Source organism: Triplophysa rosa, unplaced genomic scaffold (genome assembly GCF_024868665.1).
Source record: "Triplophysa rosa unplaced genomic scaffold, Trosa_1v2 scaffold9_ERROPOS8756747, whole genome shotgun sequence".
NCBI classification, from domain to species: domain Eukaryota; kingdom Metazoa; phylum Chordata; class Actinopteri; order Cypriniformes; family Nemacheilidae; genus Triplophysa; species Triplophysa rosa.
In genome coordinates this window covers 26365-43298 of record NW_026634979.1, presented here as the reverse complement: position 1 = coordinate 43298, position 16934 = coordinate 26365, and the positions used below count along the sequence as shown (strand labels likewise).

The following is a 16934-nucleotide window of genomic DNA, read 5'->3' as shown; positions in this document are numbered from 1 at the left end:
TCAGAAGACCTATTTCTTTCTCCATTTCTGTTTGCTGCTGCATCGTTTACTTTCTCAAACTACGGGCAAGGCCAAGGGTCAAACAGAAAATGCACGCTGTGTTAATCGCACGTTAATAAAATTAGTGCCGTTAAAAGGAATTTGCGTTAACGCGTTATTAACGCGTTAATTTTGACAGCCCTAATATATATATATATATATTTGTAAATTTATTGATGCTCCTTCTGACTTTCTGTCTAACTAGAAACAGATTCGACAGGTAGTGGAAAATTAATGCTTCACAACTTCGTCTCCTGACGTTATTAGGAACCTTGAGATAGAAACCAGTGAAGACTCATATGTTCTTATAAAGACAATACAGCACCCAACATATGATTAAACAACAGTTATGAAAAATAAGAATAATAATGAAGGAATTAAAAATATATTTAAAAATATTTAAAACATGATTTTAATAAATGCGTTTAAAATAGCATACTACAGTATTTTTATGTGGACAAATATAGGCTATTACTATTGTACAGTAAAAAATAAAAAAACTTAACTTAAAATTTAAAAAAACTTAAAAAGAAAAAAAAACTATTTAGGTCAACTGTAAATTAGATGGCCCTAATTTATACATCCGTACGTAACATGAATGTCCTTTGTCAGTTACCTGCCTTTTTATGCGATGATCTTCACTTGTTTGCCCTGTGTTAAAAAACTTTAAAACTCTGTAGCACCAGTGCTATGTGCAAAAAAAGTTAACGTAGGCCTACGTTATCAATGTATCAAAATGTTAGTAAATACATCAAATTAATGATAAATCAAATTATGTAATAGAAAATAAATGCAACACAAATGTATGTTTTACTCATTGATTCAGGCATAAAACGTCATGTACTGTATACATTTAGCGCTGGTATGTTTTTTTTAAATATTGCTAAATAAATTTAAAATATTAATCGTGAAAGTGAAGGGAAGTGAAGTGACAGTGAAGTGAAGTGAAGTGACTTTTTCTTCACTTTTTCTTGCCACTGTATATATTGACCACACATTGTTTTAAAAATGTAAAACCTGTTTTTCAATAAATGTATGATTAGCCTCACCTCCGCTGGATGTAGAGTACCAAATACTTTCCATGTCTGTTTTTGCTTCAGTTTAATAATAAAGTGCATTTATAAGAGGATCTGTAAGTGATTTTTTTCTGTATATAAGTATACATATACAGTATATACTGTATTTATATATATATATATATATATATATATATATAAATTGACAGCACTAAAATAAACATGTTAAACAAAATAAAGTGTATGTTTAATTTCACTATTTGAAGAGGGTGCGATAAATCGCGATTCATTTTATCTATTGACAGTATATGTATATATACATATATACAGGGCTGTCCCAAGCATGGGGTGGGGCCCTGCCTGGCTGGTGCTTTTTCTGTCTTAATATCAAATCTTGTATATGATATTAAGTGCTACTACAGTGTTTCATTGGTCAAATATACAAATAGAATTTCAATGTGCAAAGTCAATAGTAGTATACATTAGGGCTGAAACGATTCCTCGAGTAACTCGAGTAATTCGAATTCAAAAAATCATTGAGGCAAATTTTGTTGCCTCGAAGCCTCGTTTAATCCATTTAACTAAAGTACACACAGAGCACTGCGTTTCCGCACGGACCATTATTACTGACGCACAGCCCGCTAAACTCTATTCATGTTACAGGGCTCTCAAGTCTCATGCATTCACCGTGAGACACACGCATTTTAGTCTGTTCACACGCACAAATGTATTTCTCATGCTGATAAATAACTGATAGCTTATTGAAATGGTGAACTGCTATTTTACTTGGTCTATTTTGCGAGTGAAACTTCATTGAGTCCATAAAACTAGATGCGGACTAGTGGATGCCGAATCATGTTATTTACACATGCCATCTGTCTGTTCTACTCAACTTTATTTATTTTTATTTTATTTTTATATAGCGCTTTTACAATTTGAACACATGAACTTCATCTCCAGAGTTGCTCTGCTGAGTTTATTTCAGAACATTTCACTGAGTGAAGCTAACACACTAAAAAATAAGTGTCTTCCGACGACCTGCCAAAATAAAAGTCCGGTTATTTTTATGTGGACAAATATATTACTATTTAATAGTAAAAAAGAAACTAAAACTAATTTAGATAAACTAAATGCATCATGCATAAGCTGAAGTTTGTTGTTTACCTTTGAAATTATTCTTTCTATTTTTATTAATGTTTCTTATTTATACATTTGTATTAGGCCTATATTGCATTTTGAATGTAATATGGCAATGAAATGTACTAAATGGGTTTAGTTTTCACAGATATTAATGTATGCAATTTTAGCAATAAATATGTACATTTTTCTAAAGGAAACAAATTAGTTGTTCATTTTAAGAGAACTGTCTTATTTTCTCTTGTATATTTAGTATTGCTCTTTAATAAAGAAAAAGTACCTATTATCCGGATACCCGATTAATCGATGGAAAATCAGTAGAATACTCGTTTACTAAAATAACCGATAGCTGCAGCCCTAGTATACATTTAGCTACATTGCATTTGTGTGAGGGGAAACGATCTCAATCTCTTCTAAATTAATCATCATCTTTCAGAAAACAAGTACATGCAGGCTACAACAAATAAAGTGTGTGAAAACATAACACAAATCAAAGTTATATACATCAGTAAAATAATCTTATTTAAGAGGTTTTGGTCATAAAAGTATTAAAAAAACCTAATGTAAACTTGCGATTATTGTGGAGGTTGTACGCAGCTTTGTCTATAATTCAAATTAATCTGAGGCCGTTTTGCCTGATTGTGCGAGAGCTTAGTCCTGACGCTGTTGTGATGAGAACTGATGCATTTAAGTCTGAGGCACGATGCAGTTTTATCTGATACCCAAGTACTGGCACTGAGGTCTGTGTGTCCAATGTCTTAATATGTTTGCCGTATGATGGATATGTGGTTTGGTTCATTCCTACAGAATAAAAACATCTAATGTCTCCCTGTCTTTCTGTAGGAATATGTTCGATTAATTGAGCCCTGGTGCCAGGTGAATGTGGGATCCTGTCGCTTTGTTTTGGGTCAGTGTTATCTGGCTAATGGTGAGGGTCAGAAGGTAAGAATATCCCTGTATAACCAGTTGTTTGCTACCTGTGCTCTGTTAACAGTATGTTCACTTTTAAAATGTGTGGACACTGCTCAGATAGAAAATGACAAAAAACTGTTGTGTTTTTTACCAAATATCCTGAAGCAGAAATGTCTTTACGGTGATCTACTGTAAGCAGATGGGGTTTGGCCTATGAGTTCCTGCTGTATATAGACCATTTTGCAAGATGTAAACAACACACTAGTCCAGAAGCATTTCATGTTTCATTTCTTTACCACTACACAAACATGAAGCCAAAAACAACCAACTGAGAAAAATGGACTCTTGAAAAAGCCTTTATTTAAAAACACCAATGTGCATTGGCCCTAGCAGGCCTTTGTCAGGGTGTTAAACAAGACCTGGAAATAGTTCAACAGAATCACTTGTCTAAACATGAGAAAAAGAGAAATATTTGAGTTATCCTATTGCGAAACATTACATACAGGCTAAACATGGAACATAGCTCCTTGAAGGTAATTGGTAACTAAATGCTGTAGGTGGCGACAGATTGAGAAGTTTAAAACAACAAGAAAGTTATTGGATTCACAGATTGATGTGTGAAATGTTTCACATCCTGGACTTAATGAAGATATTGATTTTTCTTCATTTTTGTAAATTTGTGGCATTTCGATGGTACTTGTGTTACATTTGGGTTATATTAGTAATTTATTGTAACAACAACAAAAAAAATTTCTTTAATGGATTTAATTTTTTTTCCCTTTGTCTCTTTTTCATTTTTTAAGAGACAGTGGTCAGTTAAAAATTAAGGTTAAGACACATATGATTCTATTTAACTACTTCCTGTTCTTGATTGCTCTTGTTTAACACCCTGACAAAGGGCCGATGCGTTGATGTTTTTAACATGTAGCCCTGTAAATAAAGACTACATTTCTATGTGAGTGCCTGGACATTGAATATTTTTATTCATTGGTAAGAATTCATTTTTCTGAACTGAATTTTCCCCTTCTGGAGCACCTATATATTTTGAGTACCAGATGCGCTCTTGGACCAGTTTCTCTGTTTTTTTTGTATACAACCAACTAAATTAAATTGAAATTTTAAACAAACATCATTAAAAGTCCTAATTATATACGTGAAATAAACTCAACTGAAACCGGAAGAGCTTCTGAATCAGTGTTGTTTATCTGTTGCTAAGGGTCTATGTGTTATATACTACAATTGAGCTCAAAATTATTCAACCCCTAAGTAAATGTGATTTTTTTATTCATCTGACATTCATAGAGCATTTGAAAAGTAACTGAGACTACTGTATAGAGCGAAAATTGTGCCTAAACTTAACAAACAAATCCAGCGTTTTGCAAACAAACGCAACCTTTTTTGCAAACGAAACTAAACTCTGAAACAAACAGAAAGCGTTTTACAAATACATAATGCAATTCGAGAGAAAATGCAAAGGTGTAACATATAAATGTACTGTGTTTAAGTCTCACCTTTTTATGAGATTCTCTCAGCTTGATTTTCTCACAAATGTGACGTCCAGATTTTCTCACAAATGCGACCGTGCAGATTTTCTCACAAATGTGACCGTGCAGATTTTCTCACAAATGTGATGTCCAGATTTTCTCACAAATGTGACCGTGCAGATTTTCTCACAAATGATGTGCAACAGCAGGTGGTGCTATTGGGAATTAGTTTCTATAGGAAGAAGCATGAACATTTCCTTGCGTGCCACCCTTGCCAGTGCCAGAAATGGAATTAATTTCATTCATCAAGTTTCATTCAGTTAGTCTCATGAAATTTATTGAAACTGTTAATAATAATCAGTTGCTGTTCTCAATAATAAATAATGAATTATGCATTGGTTTTAATATACAAATAACATACAACAAACTGGATGCATTTGCAATGTTGGCACCCCTTCCACCCCTTCTCATTCTCTCGTTCTTGTTTCCCAACTGTTTACGTTTACAAAACAAACTACTTTGTCAAGGATACTTTCTTATAAGGGAATTTTGACATAATTTTGTGTTTATATCAGGGCTTGCTCTAGGCATGGGCAGGGGTGGGCTGAATCCCCCTAAACATCTGTCTTGCCCACCCAATGAGAATAAAAAAATAACACCAAAAATTGTTGTATTTTCTATTGGCTGAAAGCAACGTCACTCTTCACTTCACTGCTCTGGCTTTAGTTTGTAACAGAGAAGCATGCTACATGCTACAGGTGGAAGCAAAATACTGTGCAAAAAAATTTTAGAAGCACTGCACATATGTAAAATTAAGCATGTCAAATTAATTGTGCAGTAAAATCAGATTCATTTCTTCGTTTTTGCGGTCTTATTTTGTGCTGTTAACAAACAGCTATTATTTGCTTGCAATATATAGGCTAGATTTTAACCTATCCCTTACAGAAAAGACACACGAAATTCACATGTGCAAAAAACACATTCACATGTGAATTCCATGTGAATTCCCACGTGAAACCCATGGGATAACATGTAAAAACCCATGGGATAACATATGCGACATGTCTCCACATGTGATCACATGTTCTTCACATCACCACATGTTGCACATGTCATCCCATGGGTTTTTACATGTTATCCCATGGGTTTCACGTGGGAATTCACATGGAATTCACACCAAAATGTTCCAAAAACACACATTTCACATGTGATCACACGTGTTTTTTGCACATGTTAAACACATGTTGTGTACATGTGATCACATGAGAAAAACATGTAAAAAACATGTGAAATTCATGTGTCTTTTCTGTAAGGGATTGACTTTCAGTAATGACTGAAAGCTCCATCTTCCGAAGCTCCCGCTTAAGAAATAAATCTGTTTCTCTCCATCTCAAACACCCCAATTCACGCTGCAGGTGGTAGCGAAAAAATGTGCAAAATAGTTCAGTTTAGCCGCGATGCGCGCTCACGATACCACATAAAAAACAGCAGACACGATGTAAAGTTCATTGTGCAGTGTAATCAGATTAATTCATTCAATTCATTAAAAGAAATTAAACAGAAATCAGTGATTGTTCAGTGAATGGGGAATGTTCTTAGCCCACTTTATTTTGTAGGCTTCTATTTATGTCCAGTTTACATAACCGCTTTATTTAAGGTGTAAAACATCAATGAAATGTTGTTTGTTTTTTATATTTATATAAAAATAAATCATTTAAATCCTGCATGTATTGCAGTCATGTACTGCAGTGTTTGTTGAATTCCAACAAAAGCAAACCTCAAGAGTGACTGAGCACGATAACAAACTAATTAAAAAAAATCTGGGTTATTTCATAAAACATTTTTTTACGTTTTCTAACGTTTTCTTAGTTTTGTGTTGCTTAAAACTAAATATGAACTTGTTTTTGCTGTGTTTCTGTTTTAAAAATGCAGATCATCTTTTCTGCTTTCACCTGCTTTCACCAGTTCATTTTCTCCAAATAAATAAAAATAAATTATATGAAATTTGGGAGAAATGTTGTCAAAAGTTCACAGAAATAAACAAAAATGAAAATTTTACCAAATCACATTCTTATCAGAAAAAGAGGAAAATACTTTTTAAATGGACTCTTAATTTTGTCTGCAGCTATACTGTCTGTGTGGTTGGGGTATATCCCCACCCAGGATATCTGCTAGTCCACACTTTTGCACCTGGCAGGAACCGGGCCTGATTTATATTTATTTATATTTTTATATGTCAATTTTTTGTAAGATTTCAGTATAGTATTTTGCGCTCTTTCTGAGATGCGACTCGGTTTTTAGTGATTTTTCTGCATGAAAGTTGCACTGATACATATGTTTGACTTTTATACATAACAACTCATAGATAAAACGTATTTAACATTATGTCTAAACACTATGGCATTAAAGTAGAGAGCTTTCTAGGCTATAAAAGATGGAAAAGCAAATAAATCGTCGTGGCAGTTGTTTCAGTCAGTCGTTGGCTTTGTTTGGTTGCCATTAGCCTATTTAGGTTTAAAATGAATGCTGCTATTTTTTTGGCTATTTCAAGCTATTTGGGCAATTTTTGCAATAAAATAAACCAGCACAAAAAAACAGTAATATAAATCTAAGTCAAACAATTGAACTATCTGCTGTTTTGGGAGAAGTTGCATAACTGAGAAAATCTGCACGATCACATTTGTGAGAAAATCTGCACGGTCACATTTGTGAGAAAATCAAGCTGAGAGAATCTCATAAAAAGGTGAGACTTAAACACAGTACATTTATATGTTACACCTTTGCATTTTCTCTCGAATTGCATTATGTATTTGTAAAACGCTTTCTGTTTGTTTCAGAGTTTAGTTTCTTTTGCAAAAAAGGTTGCGTTTGTTTGCAAAACGCTGGATTTGTTTAAGTTTAGGCACAAATTTCGCTCCATACTACTCGATCTTGAAACGGGACGGGTTCTTTGGTCACATGAATTGAAAAAATGAGCCTTTTTAACAGCAAACACTCAAGATGGGTTTGGTGCACAGAGGGACAAAAAGTACCCCATGTGTAAAATTAAATCTAATACTGTATATTTAATGTTTTGGGCCTAATTTTCTGTCTTGTTTGGAAAAATGGCATTATTGATTCATTATTGATGACCTGAAAACAAATTTCAAAATCAAAACAAAAATGGGTCACTGAGCAAAAACAAGCTTCTGTCATGGCCATACCAGTTTCCAGACCTGAGTGAAGAGAACTGAAGAGGAGAAGCACATATATGGATCTGGAAATCTGAAGGGTCTGGAGCAATTCTTTATAAAGGAATTGTCTTGATCTCTTGTCAGGTGTTCTCCAATCTCATTAGACAGTATAGGTGAAGACTCAGAGTTGTTATCTTGGCAAAAATAAGAGGTTGTAAAAGAAGAGAAAAAAACATTTATTTCATAATGACACCCCCCCCATGTAAAATTATTATTCTCCAATGAAAGGTTAGAATTTTGTAACATTTTTCAAGAAAAGATCCAAAAGATTAACAAGCAGATTTATTTTTACAGCCTTCCTTGATTATATTTACTTTGGGGTTGAATAATTGTGAGCCCAGTTGTATAACCTGCAGATGCGCAATGTTTGTTTGTTGTGGTTTCAGGCATTGCAGTGTTTCCAGGAAGCAGCGGCTGAGGTGGAAAAAGAAGAGTTTTTAATGAAACTTGCGGGATCAGATGATGAGACAGCCACCACCGCCCCGCGATTACTCTATTATAACAAGGTGAAGACTGTTAGATGATTAAGGGGATGTAGTACATTCCAGTACATTCAATGAATGACTTGTCCATGCAGGTCAATTTTTAATTCATGTGTCCTCGTAATCTTTCATCAAAACATAAACCTCCACTCTCCCTCGGCCTGGGAGTGGTACTATACTGACTGTCCAGTGACCAGGCTTTCAACTTTCAACGATTCAAGCAATTCCCGAAGGAAAAAATCAAGCCCAGCCCTACATTTCACAGAAAGCAATCGCATCTTAAAGGCGGGGTGGTTGATTTGGAAAGGTGCTAACTTTAGCCTGCTAGCACTGAAATTATAATCCCACCCTCTATGCAATTTGCCGTCCAAAGCCACGCCTCCTCCAAACACCTAAATGTATTTCGTGTTTCGAATTACAAACTAAATCCATTAAATTCTTCTCGAAGTGTCGAAAAGAAAGAGAGCAACCATGGTATTGTCTTTCAGACCCTTTGCCTGCCGGAGCTGTCTCCATCTGCGTGAACAGGGTGCGCAGTGGTATTCAAAATAAGTTGTCTGAAAATGTACACGACCAGTCACAGCGTTCGGCCAGAACGTTTTGATTGGACGAACTTTTTTTGGTCCTATGCCTTTCACAGACGATATATAATTATGAAAATATTATTTGACCACTATACTACTTGATTGCTATCAGGATGTAAAGAGATTTCCAACCAACATGACAAAAAATTCTGGACAGGATCACCCACCATGCCTTTAAGTTTCATGCCGACAGGAGAAATGCTTGTAGATTATACTTATTAAAATACGTTTTAAATGTCCTTTCAAGAAGTTTTAAATGTCCTTTCAAGAAGTTTTAAATGGTTGGATGAAATTGCATAATACTGATGATTTTTAGGGACTCTCGTATGATACTGTACATGTTCATGGATTTCTACATACTGTACCACCTACAGTCATGTTAAAAAGAAAGGACACCCTATTGCATTTTATAGTTTTCTGTATCAGGACATAGTAAAACCATCTGGTCCATTGCAGTCCTTAAAATTAGGAAAATACAACCTGGATGAACAACAGCACCAGGTATTACACCAGGTGATTATTTATTTAACAAAAACTAGGCTAAAATGAAAAGGCCATGGGTTAAAAAGAAAGGACACCCTTATCACTCAATTTGTGCCCATCTGTCCAACAGATAAAGCTTGGCCAGTGTTTGGCATACAACAGGTCTATAATCTACAACAGAATGGTTAAAAAAGCAAAGAATAATGGCCCAGGCAAATCCAGAATAACGGCCCAGTCAAGTCCAGACCTCATCTCGGGTGAAATACTGTGGTGAAGCCTGAGCGGCAACCTTCAGGTCTCTCGCATTAAACCAATAAAGAAGTGACTTAAACTGCAATTCATCGGCTGGCCGCTAGAGACTGGTTCCAAAAGGGGTCAATTCCATAGCCCCCCATGTTAAAATGCCCAACTTTACAGCAGAAAAAAAATATGTTTATAGCCTGGTACAAAAAGTGGTTTTGGTCTATATAGCTAATTTACCCTTCATGACAACTGTAATGGGGTTTTATACTGCAAGTCATTCATTTAAATTATATTAAGCCTTAAAGTTCGGTGACGCGCTGCCAAGATGGCAACTGTAGGCTCTGCCCACTCTTCAAAAATGCTCTTCCCAAACGTCACTACGTCCATGTTTTATACAGTCTATGGCAAAACCTAAGTAGAGCTGTGCATAAGCAAATGCCCACAATCCTCAATGAACGGAAGCACCACTGTAAAGAAAAGTATGCCAAAATTCCTCCAGAAAAATGAGANAAAAAATTACCAAATTGCACAGGAAATGAATAATAACGGACTTCCTGTTGGGTTTAGAGATATGCTCCAAGAGACTTTTCTTAATGATTCGGCGTGGTCTATGAGCCCACCAAATTTGGTGCATGTACATTTTGCATAGCAGTCTGGGCAGTTCTAGGTGGCGCTAGCGAGCCATTTTGCCACGCCTAATTTTGAATCCCCTATCAGACGTAAATTTTCGCCACATCTGATGCATGTGCAAGTTATTGTGAGTTTTTGAGCGTGTTTAGGCCTTCAAATTAGCGATCAAAGAGGGAGAAGAACACAGAAACAATATGGCTCTTCACTACGGCGCAAGCCGGTGGCTTGCTCCTCCGTGCTCGGGCCCTAAAAATATTATTTGACCACTATACTACTTGATTGCTATCGGGATGTAAAGAGATTTCCAACCAACATGACAAAAAATTCTGGACAGGATCACCCACCATGCCTTTAAGTTTCATTCCGACAGGAGAAATGCTTGTAGATTAAACTTATTAAAAGTAATATGTTTTAAATGTCCTTTCAAGAAGTTTTAAATGTCCTTTCAAGAAGTTTTAAATGGTTGGATGAAATTGCATAATACTGATGATTTTTAGGGACTCTCGTATGATACTGTACATGTTCATGGATTTCTACATACTGTACCACCTACAGTCGTGTGAAAAAGAAAGGACACCCTATTGCATTTTATAGTTTTCTGTATCAGGACATAGTAAAACCATCTGGTCCATTGCAGTCCTTAAAATTAGGAAAATACAACCTGGATGAACAACAGCACCAGGTATTACACCAGGTGATTATTTATTTAACAAAAACTAGGCTAAAATGAAAAGGCCATGGGTTAAAAAGAAAGGACACCCTTATCACTCAATTTGTGCCCATCTGTCCAACAGATAAAGCTTGGCCAGTGTTTGGCATACAACAGGTCTATAATCTACAACAGAATGGTTAAAAAAGCAAAGAATAATGGCCCAGGCAAATCCAGAATAACGGCCCAGTCAAGTCCAGACCTCATCTCGGGTGAAATACTGTGGTGAAGCCTGAGCGGCAACCTTCAGGTCTCTCGCATTAAACCAATAAAGAAGTGACTTAAACTGCAATTCATCGGCTGGCCGCTAGAGACTGGTTCCAAAAGGGGTCAATTCCATAGCCCCCCATGTTAAAATGCCCAACTTTACAGCAGAAAAAAAATATGTTTATAGCCTGGTACAAAAAGTGGTTTTGGTCTATATAGCTAATTTACCCTTCATGACAACTGTAATGGGGTTTTATACTGCAAGTCATTCATTTAAATTATATTAAGCCTTAAAGTTCGGTGACGCGCTGCCAAGATGGCAACTGTAGGCTCTGCCCACTCTTCAAAAATGCTCTTCCCAAACGTCACTACGTCCATGTTTTATACAGTCTATGGCAAAACCTAAGTAGAGCTGTGCATAAGCAAATGCCCACAATCCTCAATGAACGGAAGCACCACTGTAAAGAAAAGTATGCCAAAATTCCTCCAGAAAAATGAGAATAAAGTCATACAGAAAATAAGTTATTCCGGTTTAGCATATGGCACTCTTAAAGGGAAGCAACTGTGGAAAATTCACTTTTATATGTTTGAACAGAAATGTGTGTTGGCAATGTGTGCACAGAACCACCCTATACCAATAAATATCCACCCATTTATTTTTTAAATCCGCATTTAACCTCAACAGTCCCATTGAACAGGCTGTTGGCATTCTCCGAGCAAACTCACGCCACATGACTTAGGCCCTGCCCACAACCGCTGACAGATTCTGCTGTGTTGAGATATATCCAGCTGCAGGCTCGCAGCACCACACGTTTCTGGACACACGATCCAGCCCACCAGTCTTTGGCCGGAAATGAAGGCGAACCATATGGTTAGGCGCGGATTGCGCTACCAACAGCTTTTGTAGTTTATGTTCTTATCTTCGCATAGATTTTGGAGACTTATGTACAATGTCTGAAAATGCTAGAAAATACATTGTAGTTACACATGTAGTTATTTGCATAGCGCTTTCTATTTGACTAGACATGTTATTTACTTAATGATCATAATATCTACATAATCAATATCTGTTGTCACAGTTAGGCACACAGTATAGACTTTCAATGTTAAATATACTTTTTTTCAGAATTCAAAATCCCTTCATGTTCATAATTAATATCTAAATAATCATTATCTGTTCAGTTTGTAACAAACACTTGTGCACACTGTACACAGTATAGAGTTTTAAACTCAAATATACTTTATTTTTTCAAAATTCAAAATAAACTGAAAATTAAGTCTTGCATTTCTTATACGCACAAATATTAGAAAATGAATAGCCTTGAAAAGAAGAGTTAACTTTTAGTCCCATTTTATCATGCGTTTCACCCAAAAAAAGCTCCATGTCTTCCTGGAACGCAAAACAAAATGTAAATGGCTCCCTGGAACATTTCAGGTGTTCCAAGAGATTGTGAACAGCCATTTCCTTGTCTTCTTCATCCATTGCTAGGAAAAGAGGCTCTTCCACAGGGCCTCTGAACACATGTCTGTTGGCATGTATCCACTTTACAGCCAATTTCATGTCTCTCAGGATGGAGATAATAAATAAATAAATAATATGTTAAGATAAATGTTAGCATTTCATGTGAATGTAACATTTGCAAAAACACATACTTTGACAAATACCTCAGTGCTGCTGGGTCTTTCTTGTTCTCTATGTATTTCTCTTTGGTCACAGCTTGTTGTCGATGTCTTTTGGAGGTTTTCTGCCCTGTAACATTTTTTAGTTGATTTAGTATTGGTTGGGACAGGGTGTAATGTAGTATGAGCCAAAGGAAGATAACTATCAGAGAAAGGTATGCAGAAGTTCTCCAAGAGAATTAGTATCCACCATCTTCTTATGGTTGGAAGGTCGTGCTTTAAGACAGAAATTAAATTCTTTAACTATCAACTACAATAACAGCATTAAATTGAATTACCCGAGCTGGTAATTACTTACATGTGTAAAATCAAATGGGGCCCCCAACACAACATGTAGAGCATACTGAAAATCAACAAATGAAAAAAAGTAAATAGTTAAAATGGCCATTTTTAAGACTCATGGATCAGAGCAAGAAAAATAAAGACAACAGTGATACCATAAATACAGAGCTGTCATTAGTTTATTCATAGCACAACATGATTTGCCTTACCATCAACATGAAGACACCACAGTCCACACAGCCAATCTGTTGGGGGACATCCTAAAAAAACATTAAGGTTATTAAGCAATATATTCATACTTCCATGGATAACTGCCTTGTTGGAGTGGCTCTTGAGATGTAGTTTTAATTTGTCTAGTCTGACTGTCTTAAATGCTGTACAAAAGGGGCAGTGGTAAAGGCTGCTACAGTTTGTACACAGTTGCAGCTGAGGTAATTTTTCCCTCTTACAATTGTCGCATGTCCCTACAATGGATGAAATTAAAAATACATAACACACATACTCACTGTCTAAACTGACAAAGTAAACTAACAGTTGTGTCTTAAATTAACATACCACAAACACATAAATCATAAATGAATTAACTATGGATTAAGTAAATAAATACAATCAAGAAATAATAACCAATAATAATGACGAAAAGAAGAAAGAAATACACACACAAAACGATTGAATACTACAGCGATTTTGTCTGTATGTGAATGACGTGCACATAGTAGTTGCGATAAACACCTAAATTATGAAATACATTGATTTTTCAAAAAATTTTAAAAACTGGACAGAACTCACCATTCTCTCTGCCATGCTGTTTTCGTGTGTGTCCGGAACACGTGGGCCCGCCCCTTCCGCCCGAAAACGTGTGTAGCCCGCCCCTTCCGCCCTGAAACTGGTGGTCTGGATCGCTTGTCTAAAAATGAGTGGCTGCGGGCCTGCAGCTGGATACTATTGGCTGTGTTAGCCTCCATGAATGAATCTCCGTCCAGGTTTTTAGATATTTCTTTATTTGTAAGATTTTATGTGTTTAATGTCCCCGCCAAAGGATGTAGTCGCTTTTAGCAACTGTTTTAAAAATGAAGCTTTAAAAAACACGAACTGGTTATAACTGGTGTGTTTTATGTCAGAATAAAACATAAGAATATTTAGATGTTTTGTTAACCACAGACCTTATTTTAGGCGTTTAACCAAAAACCCATTAAAAAAACCCATTGACATTTGGAGCTATAGAACCGGAATGGCTAAAATGGGTTTCTGGGTTTTGCAGACAAAAATACACTGCGGTACTGAGCAGCCTCTGAAGGATTTGCTATATTAATGCACTGTTTTTTCTGTTCTTATCAGAATATATATTGTAGTCTAATCAAGCCGGCAAAATATATGCTTTACATCCTGGCCACAAGCGCACCTTTAGAGAGAGCATCCCCCTGTTGCAGTCAGATTTGGAGAACAGACATCAGGGAATGAAAACATAAAGAAACAGCAGCAGGTCATCTAATTTATCATTGATAGTTATCATCCCCTAACTGTCTCTAGGTCTCTGAAGAACAGCAGGGGCTTCAACTTTACTCCAAGTCTCAAAATAAAAAAGCATGATTTTAACACAGACTTCATTTGCTTGTCAAAATTAAAATCTTCAATTCCAAATTAAATTTCAAAGTGTATGTTCTGTATTTAGCAGCTCTTCATATACTCTACCAGTACATTGAATAGAGATTCAGGAGCTGTTTATACGGAGTTAGGAAACATGGAAGTAACTATTTCCGGGGCTCAGGCATTTCACGCGTTATTCACTAAAAAAATTAAAAACCATAATGGGGGTCCTTTAAGATATAATATTTCCGTTTGTTCATTTCTTTAGGTTCTGAGGTTATTGGAAGATATTGGTTTGCCAGAGCTTGTGATTCATTCAGCCACACTGGCCATATCTGAAGCTGTAAATGATGAGAGAAGTCAGGTAAGTGAATCATTGTTTTCAGTAATGTACAGTTAGACGGACTACTTGTACACCTACTTCTGTGCTTCACTTAGAGCTACTAAGTTTTTTTTTTACTAACAGCATTCTGTTTTTTAGGGCTGTCACTTATGCTAAATTCAGACCACACAATATTTTTGTTAGCCACTGTCAGATTATGTGATTTTGACTTCTAAATTCTTGTGGCATGGACGTTGCCTCCCCAACCAATCATTGCTTGAGGTCTTCCGAGATGCGCTTGATGTAATTTGTCATTGAAAAGGCAGAACTTGCGACTTGCCTCTGTTGTGGCCTTCTGGTCACGAGAGTCGGACTCGTGACCAGAAGGTTGCCGGTTCGATTCCCAGGGCCGGCGGGTAATAACTGAGGTACCCTTGAGCAAGGCACCTTACCCCTACTTGCTCCCCGGGCACTGCAGTGATAGCTGCCCACTGCTCCGGGGGTACGTGTGTTCACCACTTGCTGTGCGTGTGTTCACTACTCTCTGGATGGGTTAAATGCAGAGGTCACATTTCGTTGCCTTGTACTTGTACATGTGCAATGACAATAAAGTTGAATCTAAACATGAGCTTAAGCCAACAACAAACATTTTATCATACCTGCAAACTAGTCGATTTTCAGAAAAATTTGCCGTTTTAATCAAATTATGCCATTCTTGTGAATCTTGAACCTGTGATATACTCTGCAACGACGTTATGTGGCCCCAACTATACTTTCCAGTAAATCTTTGTAAGAATAAATAACTGTTTAGTAGTTTTAAATTAATTTTTCTACAATGAATTTACAATAAAATAGTAATTGTAATATAAATTAAATATAAAATAAATTGTTATCTTATAACCAAACACAGACCGGAAGTTAACTTCGGGCCAGTGCATGCGTCCGATGAAACCATCTAAAGCGTGTATGCACGTGACATCTAGTTTATATCTTCTTGTCACAAACTCTTCTTGGGTCATTTGGTCCCCTATGTTTGTGGGAGTTGTCTTTGTTGACAGAACCAGCTGCAAACGGTAAAGAATAATTGTTCTTCCTAATGACTGTGCAAAACAAGATAGTTGCTTGATAGATGCTACAAACTAATACTTTCACATTTCTCCACGAGACTGTGTTGTCATGGTTTCTATGGCAGTAAAAGCGGAAACCGAGGATAACGCTAGAGAAAGCGTAACAATTGGAGAAAGCGTAACTGCTTACATGGATCAATTGAGGCACCTTAGCCAATCATATAACAGCCTCTAGTCTCCCTTTCTGCATTCCGGTGAAGCCGCGATTTTTTGACTAAAGGTTGCAGGCTTTCCACCTAGTGTCTTTGGTAATGCGGATAATATGATGCATTGACAGGTGACTCTCAGACACTGTCTGTGTCACTGGTTAAAATGGTGATTTTTTTTTCACGATTTACAAATAGCTAGAAACATTTGGGATAACTGAACAAAGTATATAATTAATTATTTTTTTAACAAAAAAACACTAGGCCACTGTTCTGCAAAGAATTTACATACTGTGCCTTTAACGTAGTATTAATGGGTCATGTTTAGTCACTATTTTATACCCGTTTCATGTGTGACAACAAAAACAGAGAATGACTGAACTGGGCACTTAGTTGTATTAAAATGCAAAAAGTGACAGTTCTGAGAGTAGAAGCAAAATGGATCTGAAGTGCCAACACTAGTCTGAATGCAAATGTGATAATGTAATAACCTCATGAAGATGCAAATCAGCACGTGATGTCATTCTGTGTCAGTGTCACAATTTATTGTGTGAAACACATAAAAAATCTGTCTTTGTTGTTATTACCTTCATTTGGAGATCTATTGTAAAAGAGTGTGTATATATATATA

At 36.2% G+C, this 16934-nt stretch overlaps 1 protein-coding gene across 2 annotated transcripts in view; it reads left to right on the top strand.

The window, feature by feature from the left end:
* The window catches only part of nup160 (nucleoporin 160), a 69667-nt gene that overhangs the window by 47224 nt on the left and 5509 nt on the right, over positions 1-16934 (top strand). For both annotated transcript variants that reach the window (XM_057328938.1, XM_057328937.1), the window contains exons 21-23: positions 3036-3134; positions 8208-8327; positions 14977-15072. In XM_057328938.1, coding sequence (XP_057184921.1) covers positions 3036-3134; positions 8208-8327; positions 14977-15072 — 315 coding nt within the window. The remainder of the gene's footprint in view (positions 1-3035; positions 3135-8207; positions 8328-14976; positions 15073-16934) is intronic.